The sequence below is a fragment of the Artemia sp. Qi Xiang Cuo genome, chromosome 5 (assembly GCF_049724085.1).
Source record: "Artemia sp. Qi Xiang Cuo chromosome 5, ASM4972408v1, whole genome shotgun sequence".
Lineage (NCBI taxonomy): Eukaryota > Metazoa > Arthropoda > Branchiopoda > Anostraca > Artemiidae > Artemia > Artemia sp. Qi Xiang Cuo.
Genome location: NC_142798.1, coordinates 64,668,285 through 64,695,279, shown reverse-complemented (window position 1 = coordinate 64,695,279; position 26,995 = coordinate 64,668,285). Strand labels below are relative to the sequence as shown.

The 26,995-nt window shown below is 34.8% G+C and overlaps 1 protein-coding gene across 4 annotated transcripts in view; it reads left to right on the top strand.

The window, feature by feature from the left end:
• LOC148952388 (adenylate cyclase 1-like) overlaps positions 1 to 26,995 on the top strand; it is a 227,888-nt gene that overhangs the window by 105,544 nt on the left and 95,349 nt on the right. For 3 of the 4 annotated variants that reach the window (XM_089089843.1, XM_089089841.1, XM_089089842.1), the window contains exons 10-12: positions 5,234 to 5,378; positions 14,248 to 14,469; positions 19,950 to 20,141. In XM_089089843.1, the coding sequence (XP_088945969.1) occupies positions 5,234 to 5,378; positions 14,248 to 14,469; positions 19,950 to 20,141 (559 nt within the window). The remainder of the gene's footprint in view (positions 1 to 5,233; positions 5,379 to 14,247; positions 14,470 to 19,949; positions 20,142 to 26,995) is intronic. The other variant, XM_089089844.1, reaches the window with a different exon arrangement.

Genomic DNA, 26,995 nt, shown 5'->3' with positions numbered 1-26,995 from the left:
TCCAATTCTTTTGAAATATCTATTGGTATCAAAATCCGTTTTTTAGAGTTTTGGTTACTATTGAGCCGGGTCGCTCCTTACTTACAGTTCGTTACCACGAACTGTTTGATTCTAAATATATAAAATTCGTTCCGTTTATTATTACCCACCCAAAACCAAAAATCTGAGAAAATTTGCCTGATTTTTGGAAAAACAGGAAACACCCCCAAAAAAGTCAGCGGTCTTATTGAAAATCCCCTTATTAGATACATCATATAAGAGAACCCTATCGTAGAGGTTTCAAGCTCCAATCTTCAAAATGTGGAATTCCGCTTTTTTTAGAAGAAACATTGTCGAAACTATTTGTTTTTTTGTTTGTTTTTTTTCCCCAGGGGCAATTGTATCAAACCAAAGGTCCAAGATAATTGGGAGAGAGCTCATTCAAACCTAAATTTAAAGCTCTTTTTTCAGCGACCATGCGGATTGGGCCTGGGGAAAGTCTTGTTTCCTGCCATTTTAGGGCACAAAACTATGGCTTTACCCCGAAGAGGACGAATTTCTAATCAATTTAAAATTCTGAGAAGCTAACTGATTTAAAAGTATCAATACTATATTTTAGGCTTCCCTGTTGCAAAAGAAGTAATGCAACACGAAGGCAGTACTGGATTCAACCAAGTTGACTCGCTTTATTTGTAATGAAATTAGGCTACCTTTTGTGATCTATAATTACATATCAGCTATAATGAGGGAGGGGGTGAGGCATTGTTTAGGTGGGGTAGGGTAGATTCCTAAAAAATACGTTTTAATGGATGAACTGCTCACTCTTTATGAGGCTTCAGATAATTGTTGAAAGAGATAGGGGGGGGGGGGTAGGAATTAATTAAACTGTTTCTCTATACATCTAAAAAGTTACATTTCCGTATCCACCAGCACAGAGGTGGAAAAGGCAAGGCAGGTCATCATCAGCCCCGCCAGGAAATCTCTTTGGGGTGGAAAATACTGCAAGGAACTTAGTTTTCAGCAATTTTAAATGGTATTATTTTCTTTTTCTATTTATATTAAGTACTTTAATTTATTTAAATAAATTTATGTAATTTATTTATCGATAAGAATCCTATAATAGAGGTTGTGACGGCTTCAGATACGTAGAAGATCAAAAGTCTCACAGAATTTCCATCCATACAAACAATAATACTCCTTTTCATCCAACCGAAATTCTTTAGTAGTAATATTAACAAGGACTTTTTACCAAAATTGCTATTCATCGCCAAATTTGAAGTGTATTCAAATTTTATCCAAAATTGAAATTGCAAATTTAAACGTAGGACGGTACTAATCAACGTACAATTATTGATTTACGTATTTTAAAAGCAATAAACCAGGGATTTAAGGGACAGAAACCTCAAATTATATCTTGTTTAGGCCTGGGTATGATTTGGAAAACAATCAGATATTAAATAAAAAAAAAGCTTTTCAACTGAAAGCAAGAAACAGATTTGAAACCTATTTAAACTATTTGAAACCTATTTAAACCTATTATTCTTTTTCTATTTATATATAGTATTTCAATGTATGTAATGTATTTATCGATAAGAAAATCCTGTTGTAGAGGTTGTGATAGCTTCGGTTATTTAGAAGATTAAAAGTCTCACAGAATTTCCATACATACAAACAATAATACTTCTTTTCATCCAACCGAAATTCTTTTGTAGTAATATTAACAACGACTCTTTACCAGAATTACTATTCATCGCCAATTTTTTAAGTATATTCAAATTTTATCCAAAATTGAAATGGAAAATTTAAACTTAGGACGGTACTAATACACTTACAATTATTGATTTACACATTTTAAAAGCAATTAACCAAGGATTTAAGAGACCAGTACCTCAAATTATATCTTGGTTAGACCTGGGTATGATTTGGAAACCAATCAGAGATTAAATAAAAAAAGAGCTTTTCGACTGAAAGCAAGGAACAGATTTGAAAGCTATTTGAACAGATTATTCTTTATATGAGGGGGCTGTCTCCTCCTAAGCTCCTTACTCTTTACTGTGAAGTTTGGCTTTTTCCATTTTTTAAAAGAAAATCTACAATTGGAAAAATAAGATTTTTCAAAGAACTAAAAAACATTTGTTATAGTAAGATGCCCTCGATATATACAGAGTAATTTATATTTTATTTAAGTTTTAAACTTTCTCCTTACTATAGTTGAAAAACATTTTCAATTTGTTTAATTACATTTCATGAAACTGTAAAGTATGAACACAATAGTTTTGGTAACGCAGGAAAAACAATCAATATTTCAATGATCTCTTTTTGGATTTTGATTCGTAATCAAACTAACGAACTGTAAGTAAGGAGCGATCTGGCTCAATAGTAACCGAAACTCTAAAAGACGGAATTTGATACCAATAAATATATCAAAAGAATTGACTTATTTGGCTTATTATTCCAAATACATAAGTTCCATTAAGTTTAGCTATACCCATCAAAAACTATGAACCCGAGAAAATTTGTTAGATTTTCCAAAAAAAGGGGGAAAGACCCCTTCGAAGCTATAGAATTTTAGTGAAAATCACACCATCAGATTCAGCGTATCAAAGAACATTACTGTTGAGGTTTCAAGCTCCTATCAGCAAAAATGTGGAATTTTGTAATTTTTGCCAGAAGAAAGATCACGGACGCGTATTTATTTGTTTGTTCGTTTTTTTTCCAGGGTTGATCGTATCGACCCAATGGGCCTAGAACGTCGGGATAATGCTCATTCTAACGGAAATGTAAAGTTCTAGTGCCCTTTTTAAGTGACCAAAAACATTGAACGGCAACTAGGCCCCTTCCCACGCCACTTTTTTCCCAAAATCGTCAGATCAAAATTTTCAGATAGCTTTTTTCCTTAGTATAGTTGAAAGGCCTAATAACTATGTCTTTGGAGATAAAATGACCCCCTACACCTCCTGGGGAAAGGCTTTTAAGTTTTAAAATTCGCCCATTGTTTTAATTGTTATCGGGAAGTATGCATGCATTTTTCGGGTGGGTAGGGAAAGACGAATTTTCTGATGGGGGATTTTCAAGGGGAGAATTTTTCATGGAGAGGAAGTTTCCAGGGGGTGAAATTTTCAGAAGAAATTTTACACTGGATGAATTTGCCAGAATTCTGATACGAAATTTCTTTATATGTCTTGCTTTCTCTTTACCGATTCAATTTTACGCGTGGAGATGTTAAGGGTAATATTACGGAGAAAATTTTCACCAGTACTGAATTGCCCAGAGAATATTTCTGTGGAAAGGGGGATTTTTCCGTGGAGGTGGAACTTGGTATCCTGGCGTTATCTAAAAAACGATCAGAAATCAAACTAAAAATAAAGTTTTTTCAACTGAAAGTAAGGAGCAACATTAAAACTTAAAACGAACAGAAATTATGACGTATATGAGGGGGGCTGCTTCCTCCTCAACACCTTGCTATTTACGATAAAGTTTAAATTTTGTCCCAGTTCTTTAAAAACAACTGGTCGTTAATTAGAACAATAAGTAACTTTTTTTAAAGTGCTGAAAAGCTGTAGCGTGAAGAGTGAGGTGTTGAGGGGTATTGGAACATCATAGATTTGTTTAAGGGATCATTTAAACGCTAATTTTAATATCTAATGCCATTTTATAAATTCACCTTGATATCGCCATCATAAAGTGCCACATGACACCCAAAAAATCGCACTTTGGGCACCATTTCTGGAATGAAAAGGCTTGGTAGAATGAAAAGGATGAATAGGCTACAAGGTTACTATCATAATTTTCATGGTTGAAAACCTTAGGCCTAATATTAAACTTTTTGTCAGCCATTTGCTATTAACGTTACGCCTGAGCCACATCATAGTTACACTTCAGAATAAAACCAAAATTACATACGACTACAGTGTCACTAATGTATCCCGGTATGTAAGTTGGCGATTTGAATCATGTTTAACTATTAGAGAAGATTAAAGCTTAGAACAGCAGTTTTCCTTCCTGTATGATGATTTTGGCGAAATATACAAAGACATAGTGTTAGTAGACAGAGCTTGTGAACAAGCTAGTGTTGATGCAGATTTTCTCAAACAAAGTTCTTGCGATTAATGATCTGCTGCTTCACTACGGGTATAATGTTCAAATTAAGTAAAAACACGTATCATTCGTATATTGTTTTTTCCCATAGCGTTCTAAAAATGGAGTTCCTTGCTTCGCTTCAAAAAAGGAAATAAAAATTATTGCTTTTTTATACCACCTGCTTGTACAGAGCTAGCACACAGTCGGCTTAGAATTTCTACTCTGAGAAATTTAGTTCTTTTGAAGAGAATCATTTGACGGGGCTATAGTTTGTCCTTTTCAGCGTTTTGATATGAGACACTAAACTTTAAAATAAAGCTATTATTCATGTATAGTAACGAATTGATATTTCACTTAGACAAGTAATTGTTTATCAGTAAAAAAAGATTCTTTCTTCTGAGGGATTAGGAATAAAAAGACAGTTATTCTGGATTGGATATAAAACAAAGGGACTCTGGGGGGGGGGGGGAGGTCAAGTAATGAAACTTACAACTATGGGGTGACAAACAACGAAAGCTCTCGAGATGGATTATTAAAAGGCATAACGCAAAAGGCATTATATAGAAGCCTAACGAATGCATTGTAGAGCTGATGTTCAAGGTTAGGAAGATGTCGAAAAGAAAATATTATCAGTATGTCATATCAGAAAATACGAGTATCAGTATATGATGCTGAAATCATATATCAGTATATGATCCCAGAAAATACATCAGCATATCACGCCATAAAATATATCAGTATGTAATGTCAAAAATATATTTGTAAATTAATATATTTTTATGGTTAGATTTGTCAATTTGAATTTTTTGCCGAGAGCGTGCGGGAGGGGGCGGTCACTTTTTGGTCTGTCTTCTAGTAAACGTTTTATTGATTTAATTAGTAAGTTTTTGCGTTTTTGCTTTTTTTTGAAAATATACTTGTTTTATTTAAGCTCTAAATGTAGGTTACAAAGCCATTTTATTGTTCATTATCGTATAATTTTTTTTCTTTTTCTCATTTCCTTTCTATCCTGTCTTAGAGAAGCTATTTCTAATAAATTGTCGCCTTCGTTAAAAAAACACAAGACCATTGTTCCTTTTTTTCTAATCTCATAAGAGGTTTTCTATTACTTTTTGGCCCAAGAAAGTCAACTATTAACCAGAGACGGCTTTAGTTAATTTCCTCATTGTTGCAGACGAGTTCACATTACTGAAACAACGTTAAATTTCCTTGGCGGTGCCTACGAAGTGGAGCCAGGCAATGGTGGTCAACGGAATCAATATCTGAGAGAGCATAATATCCGCACTTATTTTATTGTACCTCCGGAGCGGCGGAGAAAGGTAAGTGGATTAGATTGATCTATGTGACAGGAAAAGCGTACTTAAGGTTTTCATTTCTGATGAGAGACGAAAAGGATTTTGTTAGGTGTCATTTGATGTAGAAAGTGAGGCTGTTAAAGTTCTAGTCAGTCTTAAGATTTTTTTTTTTTTTTTTTTTTTTTTTTTTTTTTTTTTTTTATCTATATATAATAGAAGAAAGATGTGCAGTTAAGTAAGGTTAATGAAGATTCAGTATATTTTTAAGATTCAACATTCGAGGTAGTTTCTGGATGTTTATTGGCTGCAGTACTCTCTAAGATAAACCGTAGAATGTATATCAGGAAAGTAATTGTTTTTCCTACTTACGGAATTTAGTGTATGAGATGTTATCACTAGGATTTATTCTTGGACTTCGTACTTTAAAGTAGAAAGTCACAAAGGGGCTCAGAATATATTCGATATAAATTTAGGCCTGGGTTTATTCAGAAAAGGAAAACTGTAGGATAAACTAGTTAACAAGAAGAGTAACAACTAATAAATACCCCGTGTTTACGGAGGGGGTCTCGAAAGAACAAAATATTGCTGATCTGAGGGGCAAAAAACGTTAGCGTATATGAGGCGTAAACTGAAAGCAAAATTCCGTGGTGTTTGCAAAAAGGGCGTAATTCCACTTTTCCTAATTTACAGAGAACAACAACAATGGAAATTTTTTTTCTCGCAAATCCAAATTTAAGAAACTTGAAACTTTAAAGACTGATTACTTATCAACTTTTAAAGCTGAATTTGCTGGAAATGTCCAAATTGCTGAGTTATTCGTCACTTAGAAGAAAAAGGACTTACGCCCTTTTTGCAAAACGACAATCTCAAAATTAAAAAAAAATTCCAATTGCAAGATGGGCTTAAGTTCTTTTAAACTTGTATTTGTTCACGTACTTATCATCAACTCAATATATAAAGTGAACAAAATTAATCAAAGAACGAGTATTCGTTTTCCAGAAGTTCAGCTTCGTCTGGAATGTTCTCACGAAGCGCCTTCTGAAACAGGAGGGTTCTTTAAAACCGATGATAATCATTTGAGATGAAGGAAAAAGGTGAGTTCATCGTAATTGGGTTTGCTGATCGCGTGGACATTTGGAAACTTCTGGGAAAGAGCCGGGATGGTAGCAACTCGACCCCTTTTTCATAAATCCATGGTCAGAAATGGCTCGTTTTCCTTTTGGAAAGTTTTTAACTGAATTATTCATAAATCCTGCATACCGGAACCAGTGCATTCTTGTCCACTAAAACTTTTTTTGTCAACTTCAATGTTTCTTCTAACAAAGCTTTTCTTGAAGAATTCAGCAAAATATAAGATTTTTTTCCTTTTTCATCAGATGAAGATCCATAGGTATCTTGCCTCTGGCAGTCCTGATGACATTTGCCTACTCAGCAGGCACGTTGACTTGAATGCTGGTCGTTTTTTACTTTTCTTTCCTTGCACGGCCCGGGTCACAACCTTAATGTGTGTGCCCCGGGTCCAGAAACTTCTGGTCAATTACTTATTGGTCTCCAACAGCAACTTTGGACAAAAAGCAAGACAGCATTCCAGTAACTATACAATTGGAGGGAAAAAGTTTCAACAACAGGAAAAGTCTAATTTGTGCCACATGAAAAAAAGAGAAAATTATTGAAAAATTATATTTCAATTTTAAAAATTATTGAAAAGTTATTTTTCAATTTTAAAAATTATTGAAATTCCCCTCCATGAAACAAATATAAAAATAATTGAGAGACCTTTCGTGCTTTTAGAAATTATTGAAAATGATTGAAAATAGGTTCATCATTGACATAGTTATCTTAAAGTAAAAGTAGCCTAAAGAAATATGTTCTTCATATCTATTAAATTACTTTTTTTAGTCACCAAAATTATAAAAAAGTGGATCAGAAACATGAATTTAGTCTGTTCTGATCTCAATGGCATGAACAAGTGAACTTATCTGTCATATAAATGGAAAAAACCAAGCTGAAACTATATTTAGCTATCTATATAAAAATAGCCTGAAAAAGAGTCAAGTTCTTCAGGCCAATTACACAAATACGTAATACACAAATGAATAAGCATCAACTGAACTTTGTCTTGTTTTTAACAGAAAAACCGGTTGAATTCAGCCCCTAATCCAATTCTGTTCTAATATTATTTAATATGAACAAAAGGCAGTGCAATGTATGTTCATTCAAATAGCAGAACTAAAGCTAAATTTACCCACCCATAATTTTTGAAACAAAGACAGATTCTAAGAAACAGTAGCTCAATTAACTCTGAGAAATGCAATTTCTAAGAAATGCAACTCAATTAAATCTAAGATAGAAATGAACAAGCATCAACTATACTTTGTTTAGTCACGACCAGAACAACCAGGTTAACTTAAACAACTGACTTCGGTCTATTTCAGTTAAGGCTGTACCCAAGATTTTTTTTCGGAGGGGGTTTTACTCAAAGATTTTTTTTCAGGGGGAGAGGTTACACAAAAAAAACTCATGAAACGCATACAAATTTGTTTATATCCATTTTTGTTACATTTTTGCGAGTCAAACAAACATTTCAGGGGGGGGGGGGTTCAAGACGTAACAAAATTCACCTAACATATTATGTGGTCTTGTCCTATCCAAATCTCTTGTGACCGTATCTAGCTGTCTGTTTTACAATTGATCATTAACCGAACGGCGAATGTATTTCCGAAAGTGGTGATAGACCTGAGAAAATCACCAACACTTCCGGATATTTGCACTAAAAAAAGGTACTTCTCTTCACTGTGTCATGCAGACAACCAATTAATTCTCTTCAACACTGGTCTAAATCAATATAAAAACGAGCAATATAAAAGAGCTGTGCCACTTCTCTTTTGCACAGCTATGCCACTGGGTATGATTTAGGATTAAAAGAAACAAAGTTAGTTGCAAACTCTTTCCTTCTTTTAGTTCATACTTTAGAAAGCATCACAAATGAAATGAAAAGCAACAGAAAGTAAACAACAATGAATATCATAGTCCACAGTCAAACTTGCTTGTGACTGACAATATGGCCAAAATTGCATTTGAAACACATTGAAAGCAAAGGACTAGAAACAAGAATATATTATTTGTGTCTTACATCCAAAAAAGAACTTGCTGAATAATAATTAGATATTACGCTGCAAATAAAATTCCCGCTTTGCTAGAAGGGCCTAAGTTCATCATCTGGGAAAAAATAGACTTAGGCCCTTTTAGTAAAACTTAACTCGGTCAGAATTAAAGGTGAGACCATTTTGAATTGACGAATCGATGTTTGTTCAAGCTCTTTCAAACTTCATGCTTAGCTCATTTTCGGAAAAAAGTGGACTTACGCCCTTCTTGCAAAACACCAGGAAATTGTCCCACCACACCAGAACTTGTTATGAGAAATATGCGATTAAATGTCTTGAACAGTCTTTTTCGAACACTCCATAAGCCAGTTAATAAAGTTGTATCAGTTTTTTTGTTTATTTATGATAAGGAAAAAAATAAATGGGACAGGATAGTTTTGCTCATAGGATAAATTCGTTCTCAGGAAAAGTGCTTACATGTTGACTGGGATAAAAATTAACTGTCTTTAGCTAAACAGTAGAGGTCGTACAGACTTCCACATAAACCATTCCAAAGAACAGAAAAATTTACACTAAGGGGCAGAAGATCTCCAAAAATTTGGTTTCTTACGGAATAAGATAAGTTTGCTCTCAGGTCAGGAATTTGTTGACAGATACTGAAACAAGACTCTTGGGTTTCATTTTTAATAGCACGGAGAACATAGATAAGGAGACGTTATTGGTTATTTTCAAAGAGAAATGGATACTTGAGATTTCATTTCTGGAGAGACGGAACAAAAAAAGAAGAAAATGATATTTCAATATCTCTCAAATTAGTCGGTAAAAAATAACCAGCCAGTCAATGCAATCCATTACCCCCTCCCCCTCCCAAACATTTTGCCTAGGGACACCTCTGTGCTCGATAGGTATTAATGTCAAGACATTTATGACAGAACTTGAAAGTCTTTTCCTGAGAGTAAATTTTTGCACAAGAATGTACAAGAATCCTAGTTAAATTTCCACATAGAATAGCTTAGCCAATAGCTTGGGTCTCCAGAGGATGGGGGAGGGGTGGGTGGATTTCACAGAAGAACGTATACTAAGGAAATTACTTTCCGATTTATTCTTGAGAAGGATCATTTAGACCAATCTTGGTCCCAGGTCTAGTTTATTGCTAGTTCATTTTGTTTTAACTCCAGGCCAGGTCTTAAGAAGTCACTAAAGCTTTATTTATGAAATTTTGTACTCCTTTATCTAGACCTCTCTGAAAGAATTTATAGAATGATTTTTCTAAGTTACAGAAACACGTTAAAGATCAGAAAAGGCAAAGTAGTTTCGTAGAATCTTTCGAAAATCTTTTTCCTTTTACAAAATTCTGCGTTCTATTTTTTTTCAAAATAAGTTTCATTCTGTGTAAACCAGGAAAAGCAAGTTTGGTGTCATTTTTCCGTATTTGTCTTAATTTACTTGACTTTTTTTTTATAAAATGACAATGTTATTTCTAAAGCTTGACTTTTATCTAGCACGGGGAAAAGATCCCTGTTTCTTTTCTAACCAGGGAAATGCTTTTATTGGTTAAGCAAGAATTAACGGATAGTACCTTTTCGTACTTTTCTTTCCCTTTTTCAGTAATGGTTTTTCGTAGGGACGGCAATTTAATAAGTTAAAGTTCCATTTGACCGGTTTCCAACGTTTAATTGTTGGAACCACAGTTCATATAATTATCCAGTAAGCTTATCGCAGATCATTTCTGGTCTTCGTTCTCGGTGCGAACAAAAAGCTCCTCCCACTTCTTCGTGCAGTTATGGATTAGTGGGTTTGCGTCTATCAATGAGATATGGTTACTAAGCGCATTATTCCTAAGACCGGGTTTCCACTTGTTTCCGATTATTTCGTGTTTGACTTGTCTACCCGTGAAAAGATCTGATGCCGCCTATGTTTCTACGTTCTCTGGAGCACTCGCACCCCGGTCCGGGTTTTTATAATGGTTGAGATAGGGAATGATCATACTGGATAATTATATGAACTGTGGTTGGAACATGTTGGCCATGTCAACGTCAACTGTTGACTGGTTTGAGTCTTATGTTATCCATAGAACATAAGACGCGGGCACAAGAAAACTTGGCATTCTACCATTGAAAAATTTTACGTGATATTTGCGACATGGATTTTTTCTTATTGAGTTTTTTTTTCAGAAATGTTTCTTTTTATTCCGAATTACTTTCTGCACAGCTTAATAGGTTTTTTCATTATTAAATAATGTATTTAAAGACAATAAGTATTTGCACCAAAGATTTACTTTTTAATTGTTAACAGATAGTACGTCATAACAGATAATTTTTTGGAAACATAGTCTTGGAAACATAGGGTGTTCGGTCATGCTGAAGAGATTTTACCCTCTCTGAACCTTTTTTTAATAAACAAAAAGCTTGAGTGAATCAACAAGAAAAAAGACTTAAATTTAGCATTTCAACGCTTATATGTCCTCTCTCTGATTTTACATCTACTCTATGATATTGTTAACAATTTAAAATAAAAACAATAAAGTCTTATTATAAATAATACATGGTTATATAGTCTTATTAAAATATGATTTAGTCTATAGTAGTTATTAGTATTTATTGTTATAATTATATTATTTAGTCTTATATATATATATATATATATATATTATTTAAGACTTTTTTTTAACAATTTAAAACAAGAAGCAAAATCAATGGAGCCCAAGAAAAATAAATTATCTTGACCGATTTCTCTGTATATATAAGGCTGATATTGTATATGACTTTACCCTTTTTAAGATTGACCTCTGTTAGGGAAAAATTCCATGCTCTTTTTGTGAATGAGAAATGTTTGTATCCCTTAGATATTGTATGTTTTCTATCAATCCTACAAACTAATTGTATTTTCCTTTTCACTCATATTATTTGTTACGTTTATTGTCTGTGATGCGGATTTGTCTACAGATGTACTTCTATTCGAAGGGACAAAGCTGTTTCTAAAGATTTCTTTTTAAATTCTTCCGAAATGAGAAATTTTTGATGCCTTATTTTTTTTTGTCAATCGTACAAACTAATTGGATTTTTTTTATCTCTCCTGCTATTGTTTCCATTTATTGTATTATATTCTGTAGATCTACTCTCCTTTTATTGTTTCCATTTATTGCACTTTATAATCTAGAAATATAGATCTGCTCTATTTTTAGGGGATAAAGCTTCTAAAGGGTTATTTTCTCTCTTTTCTCGGATGGGAACCATTCTTATTGTTTAAGTATACTTATTTTTTCAAATTTAGAAACTGTTTAAGCTTTATCAACAAGGGAAAAGAAAACTCTTTATCTTTTCACAGCTAAAGAATATTTTTGTCAGTTAAATATTTTCGGTAATTTTTTTTTCGGGGGAGGAGGGAATCCGGGATATCAATTAAATTTTTCATCTCTTCCATTCGGATTCACAAAAAAAATAGGGGAGGGGGGATGTCTTCCAGCAGCCAGGGCCATTTTAGCTTTAAATAGTAAATTCCACTTTCCTATACTGTTGTGTTTTTATTTCTTCTAATGTTACCTTTTCCCTATTTTCTTGTTTTTCTTCTTTTTTTTTGAATAAACCACGTTTTTGCCATTGAACTACGTCTTTGTAATTCCGTGAGCAGTAAAATAATTATCATATTTAAGAAATAAATATTGAGCTGTGTTTTACATCAGTCCTAGTTACTTACAGTATTTTTAACTGTGCATGATATTAAGCATTACCTGTGCTAGAAGGGGAGGGGTGTAATTTGATTTATTTTTAGAGTTTTTTTTTATTGCTTAAATATTATCTTTATTTATATGTTGGTAATACAAAATTACAAAAAAATGCCTCCAATTTCGCTGTTTTTTATTTATTTATTATTCTTTATTAGTTTTTTATTTATTCTTGTTTGATCTAGTCTTTTTTTTCGTCACCCTTGTAAGTCAAATAGGCTTATGAAGCTTATGTTTTTTCCTCTTTCTCGCTTTAACTTAGAAACATCTCATAATTCCTTTTATTTTTTCCTCATTATTATTATTTTGAAGTAAAGGAAAAACAGCAGGTTTTATGGGAAGGAATTTGAAGCCGATGTTTTATACTCATCAAAATCTGTTCGTATATCTTTTCCTTGGTGTGCGTGTAGATGAACCTCATGCAGCTGAACCCATATAACTGAATCCTCGTGTAATTGAACCCTTGCTTAATTGAACCCCGGGCATCTCAGCCCCATTTAACTGAACCCTCGTGCAGCTGAACCCCTGTGCAATTCAACCCATTTAATTGAACCCTCGTTTAAACCAACCCCCGTTTTAATCAACCCCATTGAAATCAAGCCCTCTTTGACTCAACTCAGCCCAAAACCTAAGAGTAAGTTTGAACTGGGGCTGATTGGAAGCTTAAAATTTGTTTCTCGCTTCGTTCGTAGTTTCTAACTTGTATTGCCCATCTGGCTAATCATGGCCCGATAAAGTTTTTTTTGTTATTGCAAACTATGAACATTCACGATGGATCTATCTTTTTCTTTGTCTTTGCTTAGTTTTTATGACGCTCGGCAATCGGCAATTTTTATGGCGCTCATTTTAACCCTCAATCAATTTTCAATATTGTCTTGTGCTTTCAAGTTTTGAGCCATGTTATACAATCCCAAGCCAGGCATATGTAGTAAGTTTCAACCATCCTCCATCAAAAAGGGTGAGGCATTGGCCATCTTTAAAGTAAAGTAAAGTTCGTGGTTTGTGTCATGACTCAAACTTTTAGGGCTCATTACCGAGAGAAAAAACCCCAAGGGAAACAAGTTTCAATGATTTCGGACATGCGAGGTAAGGGAGTCGTTAACCTCCTCGCACTTCTCTTTCTAGAACATGGCTATTTTGCCAGAGCCGATGTGTCGTTGTGCCTTTTACTTGTATCGGCCCATGGCTGTGTCTAAAGCCAAGTAATTTTTAATTTAATAAATATTAATCTTAAAAAACACTTTTCAAAATAAAGACCTGGATGAGGGTTGAGTTGCAAAGGGTTCAGTTGAATGGGGTTGAGTTGCAGGGGTTTCGAGTTGTATGAGAGTTCATTTAAATGGAGTTGAGTAGCACGGGGGCTCAGGTAAACAGGGATTGAGTTGCATGAGGGTTCAGCCAAATTTGTTTCAGTTGAACGGAGGTTCAGTTGCACGAGGTTTTAGTTACACGAGGGTTGAGTTGCGCGGGGTTTGATTTTCACGGGGGTTCATTTGAAAGAGGGCTGCACGTGTGTTCAGTTTCAATGGAACCCTTTTCTTTGGCCAATGCACTCTTTGTACAGATTGAGTTCTATCGGGGAGGAAAATTATCTGTCGTGTTTTTCAATTGTGGAATTGTGGAAGTTTGAACTGGGGCTGATTGGAAGCTCAAAATTTGTTTCTCGCCTCGTTCGTAGTTTCTAACTGGTATTGCCCATTGTGGAATTTTTTATCTGTCATGTTTTTCAATTGTGGAATTTTTTTTTGTTAGATAATGTCTTTTATTTTTATTTCCATTTTTAATTTGGCGTACTAATTTAACCTTTTTATTTCCGGTGTTTGCCTATACTTATTTTATGGAATTGTATTTATCTACTTAACAATCTCTCTCTCTCTCTCTCCCTCTCTCTCACTCTCTCTCTCTCTCTTTCTTTCTTTCTCTCTCTCTCTCTCTCTCTCTCTCTCTCTCTCTCTCTTTCTCCACCTACCCTCCTCTCTCTTCCCTTTTTAATCCTCTGAACTAATTGGAATTTATTTTTCTCTCCCCTTTTTGTTTCATTTTATTTTGTTATTGCGTTACACAGCCTCTTTTGTTCAACACTCTTCAGGTTCGAAATGCCCTGGGACAGGGACTTGGAAATGGACAGAGGAGGAAGCTCTCATTTCGAAATGTTTCGAATGTCGTCGTCCAACTACTTCACTCTATAAAATACTCTGTCGAAGTTCCGTTTTCAAATATGACCTCGATTGGGAACAACTTAGCAACTCTTGGACCAGGTCCCGACTGTCGATCTCTTCCAAAAAAGGTAACTGAATTTACAATAATTAATTATTATTAATAATTATACTTATTATGATCAATTAATAAAATAATTTAATTAATTAGTATAATTAATTTTCATTATCTATTATTACATAAGGTTAATACAATTAATTTCTTATTATAAAGTGAAATAATTATAACTGAATTATTAAAGGTAACTACAGTCATACTTGTAGTTTTTTTTGCACCAGTTCTCGTAAGACAAACACTGTTTTTCCTCCACGAACAAATTGATTACTTAGTCAACAAATAAGTAAGTGCATTTTTATGTGAGAGTTTGAAAGTGCAGAAGCACATGTAAGGACTACATCTGTGGTTTTAAACATTGGGGAGCTTATTGGGGATTGGGATTGAGGAACTTATAAGAGCTATATCTTTGTGGGTTTAACACGGAAAAGTAGGGATTAAACTACTGCTACCACAGTGGTCTGGCGACTTCATTAAAAAATAAGAAAATTTCAAAGAAAATTCAGTATTTCGTGGGGGTTAAACTGTAATGCAATAGGATTTTAACTGAAATTTCTCTGTAGGAGATATTAATCAGCATGTTTTTTTTTTCGAGAAATATTTAAAGTCAAAATTCAAACTGCACAAAATGCAGTTTGAAAAGTGCAGTTGCCGGGTTAGCTTGAAAAACAGCTAAGGCAGGTTAAGTAGGTTAGTTAGCCTGAGGCTTCTAGGCCTACTGGTACCATAATTTTGCCTAATTTCCAATAATCTTCAGTTCTAAATATACGTAATAGCGGAATTTGTCCTTAAGAGGGAATTCAACTGCCCTTCTGGTAATGAGTTTTTCCGACGTTCTGATCTTGACAGAATAGACTCATGTATAATAGTCTCATGTATGACTCCATGGATCTGAACGAGTTTTATTTGTATGTGGCACTTTTTTGAGGGTTGTAGAGAGGGAGGGGGGCATGAGGAACACAACTTTGAAGAAACTGTTAGGGAGGTGAATTTCCTGCACGGTCTATTCTGAACGGGGAGAGAGAACGTAACATATGTGCGCTAATACCGTAGCGTAATGTTTGTTGGACATGCAAACATTACCTCCTTAATTTCAAAAGAATGCGTATTATAACCAGAGAGTTTATGTAAAATGTAAATTCCTGCAAATATACTACATATTCTTTATCTTTGTCTTATTCTATGTTTCAGCGTACAGCCATTAATTTATTCAGTTTACCACAAAGGGGGATCAGAAGATTAAGCCCTAGTTGAGTTAAAGGTTTTTTTATGCTTTTAATGTAGTAGTACAACAATTTATTCTAAATCAAAATGATCTGAATTAATCTAATGACTTTGTTTTCGTGGAAAAAATTACGCATTTAAGTTCGAAACATTTTATGTTTAATTCTACCGTAGTTTAGCTATCGTTATTGAAGTAAATCCATTTTCTACTTTTAATTTTTTTATTTAAAATAATAGTGTGGCCTAGGAAATTATTTATTATCTAGATATTTGTAATTTTTTAATTAATCATGATAAGCGTCTTATTTAATAAATCATAAGAAAGAGTTCTATTCTCTTTTTTAAAGTAAAAACAGAACGTGTCAATAGAAGAGTCATGAATCATGTGTCACAACTAGATATATTAGAAAAATAATAGTAATTTGAAACGAGTAAGCTACTAGCTAATATAAGGAGCTCATATGAATGAACTTATCATATTATGTTCTTTCTCTTGAAGGAGGCTGAAACTGCGGATTAAGGATTTCGTGAAAAATTCCTTGATGTTGTTATGATATCTGGTCATTCGAGACATCAATGTCTAATGTCTCTTTTCTGCCTCAAATTCGCTTTGATTACTTTTGCTATTATTTGTTTTTTTCACCCACACTAGTATAAGATTATACAGTAGTATAATACGTTAAGTAAGACACGGATAAAAATCAACAAAAAGCCATAAACAAAAAAAAATAAATAAAAAGAGATAAAAAAAAACTCAGCTGAAAAAACTGATAAGGCGGTTATGCGGAGAAATACGTATGCATGCTTTATTTAAGAGCTTTCTGTGCAGTATTTCGAGTTTTTCTGCCGGTTTTTGTCCAAAATGGAAGAAACAACAAAATTTACTAAATCTTTACACGGATTCTTTTCAACTCTTTTCCCTTTGAAGGGAAAAGAATAGAATGGTCACAAAAAGTTGAGCAGAGCTTGACCAGCACACGTCAGTTATATTTCCCTCTATTAGTAGCTATTTCTTCCCTAGTAACAAAAGATCTTAAAGAATTGGAAACACAGATTTTCATCACTATAACACTCCCTTGTTTAACCGTTATCCATAACGTTGTCCGTAAGGTTTCTTTGTTTAACCTTGTTTAACTGTTAGCGGTAACATTTGCTTGTTAACCGTAACCATTTAGCTTTACAATTTGCAGAATTATACAAATTCTTCATGGAATTTTAAAAACACTCCATAAAATTAGGGAACATGTTTGATGACTCGTTCGTCAAACATGAAGGTGACAAATGTTCCAGAAACGGAAGGAAAGACACAAATGCATCTCATGAATGAAATGTTTTTTTTTTCTTTTTTTTTACACCAGCGTCTCTTCCCTTCACTTTTCGACCCCTGTTTCTGGCCTGTATTACTCATTGGAATCTTTTATTGTGGAAACGTAATAATATATCGATTCTCAGTCTGTCTGGACTAAATGCCGAAGTTAGTCTTCTTATTTGTTGATTCTATTCCTTCTAGTTCTGTAAATGAAAATGTAGGTTTTACCGAGGGTAAGATGTGTGCTCTGAGGTAGACAGCCGAAAATGCAAGTCCCACCAAATTGTGCTATTAATACCGCAAGCAGCCGCTGAAGGTCGCTTAACGGCTAAAAAGCTCGTTTTATGAACTAAGTGACGGATTATGATGTCGTTTTTAAAGAAGCCAGTTCACTATTCATCATCTCGCTTCTAAGTGCTCTGAAGACATTATTTAAATGTTCAAAGAATTTAGTATCCAACCATTTATCATTCATCTTAAGTCTTTCATTAAATTTTCTGCTTCCTTTCTTCGGGAAAGAAGTATGGAGTGACAGTCAATATTTTGCTATGATAAGAGCCCCCAATCCCCTACCTCTGTGCAAGTAAACATATGAATAGAAAATTCCAAGCTACCCTAAGAAAACCTCGACAATAAGTGAGAAGCTGCTACATCTTCAGTATCCAAATTGCATCAAAAACATCATCAACAGCACCAAAAGCAAACAGCATCTTCAGCATCAAAACACTTACAGAAGGGAAGTTTTAAGGCAAATTGGCCCGACCCATATTGATGTGAGTGATTGAAGACAGTTGGAAATTTATGGTCTATGATGTTTTCTGAGCCTCCCCCCCCCCAGGATTGACCCAATATGATGAACACAGCAAAATGATAAAAATCTGGAAATTGTTGGGGAGGGGACTAAACACTTTTTGTGTGTCTTAGTGCAATGATTGTACTCTCTTTTATCTCACACAGATTTCTAGTCGACAGTTATATTGCAACAGAATCAGATTCTGCCGAAGAAAATTGGATTATTGATAAGTACATAAAAAGGGATTAGATGATCTAACTTATTGATGAACTGGACTGGCGATTACTCTGAATTTTCTCTAAATATACTATGGAGGGGATAGATTTTAATATAAAAAATTAAGCTACTGATTTTGAATATGTCCATAAAGTCAAACGGATCACGTTTAAATGACCAAAGGAAGAATATGAGTAATGAGATATGAGTATCGTAGGTATATAGATACCTCTTCCTTTCAAAGAGTATTGACCTTTTATGAGCCTGGATAAACTTTGTAATATAATTTGAAACTTTCAGAAAATAAATCTACACCACAAATGAGACCCAAAGAAAGTGTTTTAAATCATATAACCTTACTAAATCCTAATTTAAAAGTTTTTATTAATTTGGAATATGTCTTTTAAAATCCTAATTTGGCTTGAAATCCGACTAAAATTAATAGAAGTATATTTTTCAAACCTAGATTTAAAAAAAAATGTAGACCCAAACTTAAATTAAGGGAAAGTCAATTTTTCCGTAGTTGTGCAATTTAAGCCTTTGAAAAAGAAAGAAGTTGAGGAGCTTGAGAACGCTTTCTCTGGTGCATATAGGCTCTGAATTCGTTCCTAAAAGTTCAATCCTCCTAGCTCGACTGCTTTCCAAGATAGCCGAAAGCTTCTCATTTAGAATTTACGAATCCTTACAACAGAGGCATATTTTAAACTATTTGATTAGCTGATACTGGCTTAGGGAAACCCGATAGATGTACAATAGTGGTCCCTATAAAGGGGCCATAAACCATTATTAGAGGCAATATACTTAACGGGAGAGAATTACATGTATTTAATTTATCGAATCAAAATTAATGCTACTAATCAGTAAGGGTCAACCAGAGTCCCTGAAGACCACGGAATACGTGCAGTTTTCAGCAAGCTCTCCTGTGGCTCTCTATGTTGTATGTACATTTATATTTCTCTCTTCACTACTAAAAAAGTTTAGTTTCGACTCCAATAGTTGAGTTCTAATTTCTACAAATACGACAAAAACTTTTATGGAAAAAACACGGACCAGTTGTTATCGATTTTCTTAACAATTTTGTAAACAGCGTCATTGTTAGTCAAATACAGTTCTTTAGTGGTTTTACATAGTAGATGTATTTTGAACGAAGCGCCAAATATGGGAAGTACCAGTAATTCTTTGCCAGTGTGAATAATGCTAATTAAAATCTTGCCATTTAATTAATTTAAATTTTAATGCGTTGTCCAGTTGCCATATGGTTTAATTCCCAGGAGACAAAAATGCATATCTGCACCTGGAGGAGCAAAGTTGCTACGCCACTTATCATGCGACAGGAACCTTAAGTCAAGTTGGTTTAGCAGTTTAAAGTTTTACATTTTAAGTTTGGTTTTCGCTGAGATCTTTTTTTCTCGGAATATCCTAATATTTGCCAAAAAAAAACTAGAACAGCTTTGTTTACAGAATAAAAAAGTGTTAAAGCGCACAGTTTTACATAGTAATTTTTTGAAGTTTTATCTTTACTATATCAGTATTAAAATAGTAACTACTTCAGTAGTAAAAGTATACATACATACTTTTTGAAGTGCGCTTAATGACAAATCAAACACTTGACCAATAACAGAAATCTTAAGTGATTAATAGTCTACAAGTAAACTAGCTGCAGAACTTGTCGGATGACATGCACATAATGTACGTTCTAAACGCATATAACGGATGCATATACTTCTAAAATGAAACAAAACTTTAACATAAACCCTCTTGTAAGGATTAAAAACTTACTGACTGTATCTGTGATAAGAGAAATACTCGCTTCAGGTACCCGCTGTATTATGTCATGCGGCTGGTTTTCCGAACCGATGATTACTTATTAGCTGGGAGTTCTGGACACTTAATAATTAAATAATAATAATTTAAACTAATAATAGATTAGAAATAAATGCAATATTTTATTTAGTCAAATAAATGCAGCGACGGATTGCGACGTCCCGTAAAGAAGCGACACAATAGTTTGCATTGTCATCAGCCTTCGAACCGGATTAACAAATACCTAAGCCAAGCCATTGATGCGCGATCCGTTGGTAAAGAAAAGGCGGATCATGTCAATCTGTGGACATTGAAGTTCACTAATCCAAGGAAAGAAAAACAGGTAACCGAAAAAAGATATTGATCATTTTAACTGTATGATTATGGGCATCGTTTGGGGTAAGACCATACGTGACATGCGTCCCCTTCATTAAGGATCGTAATTTCATGAAACTTATATGGTACGTCAAGTTAAGAATTTCCTCAAAATTGACTAAAAATAGGATTTCTTTGCATGCCTTCCAACTCTAAATGATTCTTAGCTCTTAAAAACCACACCGCTTCACAAAATCCAATTGAAACGCCACCAAGGGGGACAGTAAGGGGGGATCAGTTACCCGCCGAGGTTTTGAAAAAAGCCTTGTTTTGATATTTTGATTAAAAAATCCGAAAAACAAAACATCCTCTCCCCCTATCTAGATTTTCAAAAATATCCTTTTTGTTTCTCAATAAAAAATAACTGGGAAAAATTCTTGCCCATCTCCTCCCCATATATTTCTGTGGATTGGTGCTCCTGAATGCTACTCTTCTTTATGAGTATTCTTAAAAAACAAAACGAATCCCTTTTGTGCAGCATGACGAAATCTGACTTCTCTTGTTCTTATTTCTTTGTAGAAAATAACAAAGATTTAAAGGCATGCATCCGTTGTATTGCATCATGTACGCTAGAAAAGGCACATTATTCAGCACCATGCCTAAACTTCTATGAACTTTTCTTAATTAAATTAAAAAAAAAAAAAAAATTCTGAACAACTTGAAAAATCTTAATTTTGTTCTCCTGTTATTTTTCTATTATTGTATTTTTTTAGCATGATTTTGTACGCCATTTTCACTATTGAAGCAATTGAAATGGGTTATTCGTGACAATCCATGTCTTAGCGGCAAAAAAGTTCCAGTTGCGGAAAACTGCTGGAAAGCAAAGCTGGTCATAAGACCGGTTAGTCAGGAATGCCGCGGCTACTAACAACTCACCGCATCACCAAGCCGCCTGAGGGCAATAGACCTACACATGCTCCCCCACTAATTTATTCAAAGCCTTCCTCTTTACACCCTCCTAGAAAGTCCCATTTCCCTTAAATCTTTCCTTGTGACATCCTCCCACCCCAACCGAGGACGACCTGCTCTTTGTTTAGCCCTAAATGGTTGGACGAAAAAGAACAATCTTTGGCAATCTGGCATCCTTTATCCGCAGAACTTGCCCTGGCCATCGCAACCTTTCTCTCATTCTAGCCCTAGAAAGTGGGATCGAACCCCACTTTTCCTAAAGCCTGACCACACTTCCATTATCATAATCTATTTTTATCGATAAACCAATGTTAATAACTGGCCTCAGGTATGATTTTGCAGTATTTCCACAAATACTATACATGTCTTGAAATTATTGACTGTAAAATAAGACAAAAAGTCGAAATCGGAAGTTTCACTGTTCTGTATTGCATAGGATTAAGATACCTCTTGACTACTAAGGTCCTTGCATTGGCCCTGCTGTGTATTCCTACAGCTGGGTTCAAACTCTGGGTCCCGTATTACCAAGCTGAAATTAAAGTCATGAGTGTGATAATTTGGATTTAGTGCCAAAAAACGACTAGCCAGAAACACTTTCCACTAGCGGCTTTGGTTTGCTTTCCAAGTCGAGCCAATTTTTTTTTTTCTCGTCAATATCAGTCTTGCAGCTTTCTGCTTGTCGCCTACAACGGAAATTAACAACGAAAAGTTAAGCTGGCTTCGCTTTTCAATTTGTGAATAACGTTCTTTATTCAGCAACACGCTTCTACTCTTTTTTAGTTTCGTATTTAAGTCATTGAAGAAAAATCTAAAGCATTTAAAACCATATTTTAACCTATATTTAAACCTTGTCTAATTTTACTAAACCCTATCTAACCCCAACCTTTACTTTAACGCTCATATAAAATCCTGTCTGAAAAATTTATAATGTTATTCTTACCCTTATTCAAACCCTTACTTAAACCCTTAAAACCTATCTAACCCTTACCAAACCCTACCTAAGCCTAACCCTTACTTTCATCCTTATTAAAAACACTATCCGAACTATTTAAAACCCTATTTTGTTCTCCTAGAACTATGAAAATGTTGGATACACCCTTTGCGCACTATGGAATCCCAATTCTCTTCCTTTTTCACAAAAAATGGTGAAGCACCATTTTGAAGGCATTCGTCTGTTATATTGCATCATATGAAACCACATTGTCCAGAATTACGCTTTAATTTAAAATATATTTCTGAAAAGCTTCAACCCCCCCCCCCCCCCATGAAATTATGAAAATAACACATTCACTATTTGAGTACAATGAAATCCAATACTCTTCTCTCTTTTTTTCTTTAAGATAAAATGTGAATCGCCATTAAGAGGCTTTCATCTATTATATTTGAAAAGGTGATACTGAAGTATATAGATTATTTAAAGAGAGCAGAGTCAAGAAACTCCAAGGAGGTCCTTAATTTAAATTGATGAAGTGACACCCTAGTATAATAAGGTGCGATGGAACGGAAAAACCTGTTGAGTTTGTCCTAAAGAGAAAGAAAGGAATTTTTGAAGAAAATACAATTTTTTGCTTTCTTTTTAATCTTTAATTTTGCCGGAGTATAAAACGAGGGCATACATGAGAATTTGTAAAAAAAAAAGGAACGGGTTTGGCTGGAGTGAATACTCTGGGATTTTAAAACTGTCTTGAAAGTTGACAGAAATAATCTTGCCAATTTTGATAATAGCATTATAAAAGAAGACTTTTGAGAAATACGGGTATAGAAGAGAATTTCATTATGTTTCAGTGAGAAGGAGGTGTACCCCTTATTCATCCATCTGCCTGTATGCCTTAGCCTAAGTTCGGACTTAAGGATAAAGCTATTAAGGATTATGTTCCCTGTGTGATTTTAAGAATATTATTTTTCTGCTTTTCTACGATTTTTGTATATCAAAGAAAGAAGACAACTTTCATATGATTCCATAAATGACATTCAATTCTATTCATCTGCTGAATTATATTTTTGAAATTTTGTGTAGATGGTTTTTATATTGAAAATACTTTAAAATTCATTAAAAATCGTTGGAAAAAGGACCGTTTCCCTGTTTTTTAAGTAAGTTCAGAATGTTCAGACAGAAAAAGTATTAAGTAATATCATAATTCTGGGTCGGTGAATGGATAGATCTGTAATTAATAAATCCAATGATATAAGCATTTTGTTCTTTTTGTGGAAGTTACAGCAGTAAGATCGTCGTTAAACCGCTTGTTTCAGAGGGGACTTATACCTTAATGCATTCAACTGGACAAAATTAAATCAAATGTTTGGTCTATCAAACCTGAGTGGAAGCGTTTGCATTCCCCTTCCGAAAAATCCATGATGTAAAAGAATGGCTTTATCACAAATAGCATCCTTTATAGAAAACGAACAAAAGACTACCTTCCACAGAAATCAAGGGTGAACCGAACAACCATCAAAAAAAAAAAAATACAAAAAAAAAAAAATAAAGAAAAAAATAAGATATGGGACAACCCAGCAAAATTCATGGAAGCAAACTACAACAACGTATGTTTTGGCTGTATGATTAATTTGGTGTACTCATTACAAACGAAAAAGAAAAATGTAAAAACATTACAGAGCTAAAAACAATGGGGACTTCAGGGAGAGAATTTGAACTCAAATATTGCGAAAAGCCGAGATAACATATGCACTATAAAATCAACAGTGAGACTACGACGATTGTTAAACAAATCTTCGATGCCTTTGTCTTCTTGAACTCTTCTTTTCTTTGGGTTCGCTTTGTTTTTTTCTTGTTTTTTTTTTAATGTTGTATTGCTTTGTATCTATCGTTATCATTTGGGCTGGGGAAGCCTTTTTCATTATTTGCGAATTGTCATGTTATATTGTTCTTCCGTGAACTCCACTGGCCAAAAAGGACTGTTTCTTTTTTTTCGTGTTAAGTATGTTTTTGTCGCTTTTATGAAAGCGTCAGTCAACAGTGAACCCGTTACAACAAATTCCTTCATGATGAATCTACTCCAAGGATTTACAATAACCTTATCTTAGACCTTAGATCTTCCTGCGTCGCCAGGGGTGCCTAGGGTATCAGTGAATGTTCGTCAATCGGGTCTGAGATGAGCCGCTGCGTAGACATCTCCCCAATCTTGTTGGAAAGAGGTATTCAGGTGGCATAGATCACTGTGTAGGTTCGCCTCAATGTTATTCGAGGTTGTCCTCGCTTCAGCTTCCAAGTGGCTGCCACTCAAGTCGAGACTTCGGGATTCCATGGTTTTACATTCTTAAAACGAGTCCGAGCTGCCTCCATCTATGGGATCTGATGGCGTTGGTTATTAGCGGTTGATTGGTGATTCTCCGAATGTTGTCGTTTGAGACCCTTTCTGACCAATGTATATTCAGAATCCTCCGGAGGCAATTGTTCTCAAAAGCAAGAATCTTCTTCTTTTGTTGAATGTTTAAGTGCCAAGTCTGAGCGACATACAGGAGGACTGGTAAAATATTACTGTTGAATAAACGCAGCTTCAGGCGCTGTGAATAATTCTTGGATTTCCGGATTCGTTTCAGTCGATTGAAGGCTGCGTTAGCTTGACCTATTCTAGTTATGACTTCTTTTGTAATAGATCCAGTATTCTCTATGATGCTGCCCAAATACTTAAACTCAATAACTTGTTCAATTTCCTCACCAGCACATGTGATATGTAGGGGGGAATTGGATGTTGCCATGGTTTTTGTCTTTCCTTCATTTATTTTAAGACCAAGCTGACTGGCTTTCACACTGACCCTGTGAATGAAGTACTGCAAACGTTGCTTGCAACCCTGAACTAATGTTATGTCGTCTGCAAAATCTAAATCGCTGACTGTTACACCGGATGATAATTCAATGCCATCTGTTGTTGTGTTGCGAAGGGTATAGTCAATAACTATTATAAAGAGCAGTGGCGACAACACACATCCCTGTTTAACTCCAGATAAGATTCTAAAGTGTCTTTGGCCTTCTGGCGTCTTAATGAAGCATTCACTCACTTCGTACAATGACATAATTATCTTAATCATTCTATACGGAAAGCCGTAGTAGTTCAGAATTTGCCACAAAGTTTCACCGTAGACTGAATCGAAAGCCTTTTCAAAGTCAATGAAAGCCATGTATATTTTGGACCACTACTCTTGACTTTCCTCTGTGAGCATGCGTAAAGTAAAAATAAGATCCGCACAGGAACGTCCTGCACGGAACCCATATTGTTCATCTCTCAGGTGTTTATCTAGTTCGGTCTGTATCCTTTCCAAAATAACATGACAAAGCATTTTCCCGGACACTGATAGCAAGCTGATTCCTCGCCAGTTTCCAGGAACAGTAGCATCACCCCTTTTGAAAAGTCTGACCAGTGAACTTCTCTTCCATTCAGCTGGTAATTCTCTATTCTCCTAAATTTTGGTAAAGAATAGGACCCTGTATGAGATTTGTCCTGGGTTTGATGCCATAATCATATGTGCTGTTATTCGGTTTTCACCTGGCGATTTTCCATTTTTCAATTTCCTTGCTGCAGTACCTATCTCCATCGCACTTGGTGGCTCATCACTGATATTCAGGAGAAAAAGGGGTATCGTTGGGATATTCGGGGTGTTTTCTGGTGGGGGTCTATTCATAATTTGCTCAAAGTGTGACACCTATATTTCATTTACAACCTCAGGCTTTGTCTGTAAAGCACCAGAAGGGTGCCTAACGGGGCCATTTTGGGAGCGTTTCTTTCCAACTATTTCATTTGTTATCCTATAAAGGGCTCTAGAGTCACCTCTTTTGGCAGCTTCTCCTGCAAGTTGCGTCTTCTTTTCAATTTGACAACGGTGGTCATTTCTTGCGCTTTTTTTTACCTCTTTGTCTGCTTCTCTATAACTGGAACTTTTAAAGATCATTTGAATTGGTACTTGATTCTGAAGAAGGGTTTGTTTTATACATTTTCCTTTCTCTATGAGGGCCCATGTCTTGTCTGAAAGCCACTGATCTTTCGGACTCTTTCTGTCCTTCCACATTTGTTCTTGAAATAACTGTTCTGGTTGAGAGCTTGAAAGCGATTTGAAAGTTCCACCACAAAATCGTGCTTCAATGTTTTGTTTAGCAGCTTGTCTGAGTCAAAAAGAGCGTCGGGAAGAGGAATCTTCTTTGTATTTCTCCTCAACTTGATTTAAAGTTCTGCCATCATAAGTGAGTGGTCACATCCTACATCAGCACATCTATACGATCGTACATCAATGAGGCTTGAGTGCCACTTACGGCTAACCAAACGATGGTCGATTTGATTTTTAGTTAAACCATCAGGGGGGTTCAAGAATATTTGTGGATGTCAAGGTAACAAAATAAGCTCCCACCAACAAATTAAATAATTGGCTGCTGCAAAATCAACGAGCAATTCACCATTCTCATTTCGGTCTCCAAGCCCATGGTTACCTAGTACTTGGGGGCAATAATCCCGGTCGTTGTCAATCTTTGCATTAAAGTCTCCAATGAAGTCCATTGGTGAAATACAATTCAGAGAGAAGCGATAAATACAGCCAAAGATTTGGTTGTAGCTCGGTGAAATAATGTTGACAGTGCCAACTGATGCTATTAGTCATGATTGCAACTGCTCGTTTAAGCAAAACTTAAAATAAAGCTAGGAAATATGTCGCTCTTGCATAAGTTACTGTAAAAAAAAAAAAAAAAACCTGTGCCTGATGGGAAATTTCCGATTAAGTATATGAATTTATTATAAAATAATGCACTAAATTCACTAGTAAGATTTATTGTAAAGAAATCTTTGTCGATCAGTGTTACTTGTAGAAATTAAACTTAGGTTGTCTTTTAGTTTTTACCCCCCCCCCTCCCCTCCCCCTCCCCCTCCCCCCTCTACCCCATCTTAAATGTATTTAAGTTAAGTGTGCGTT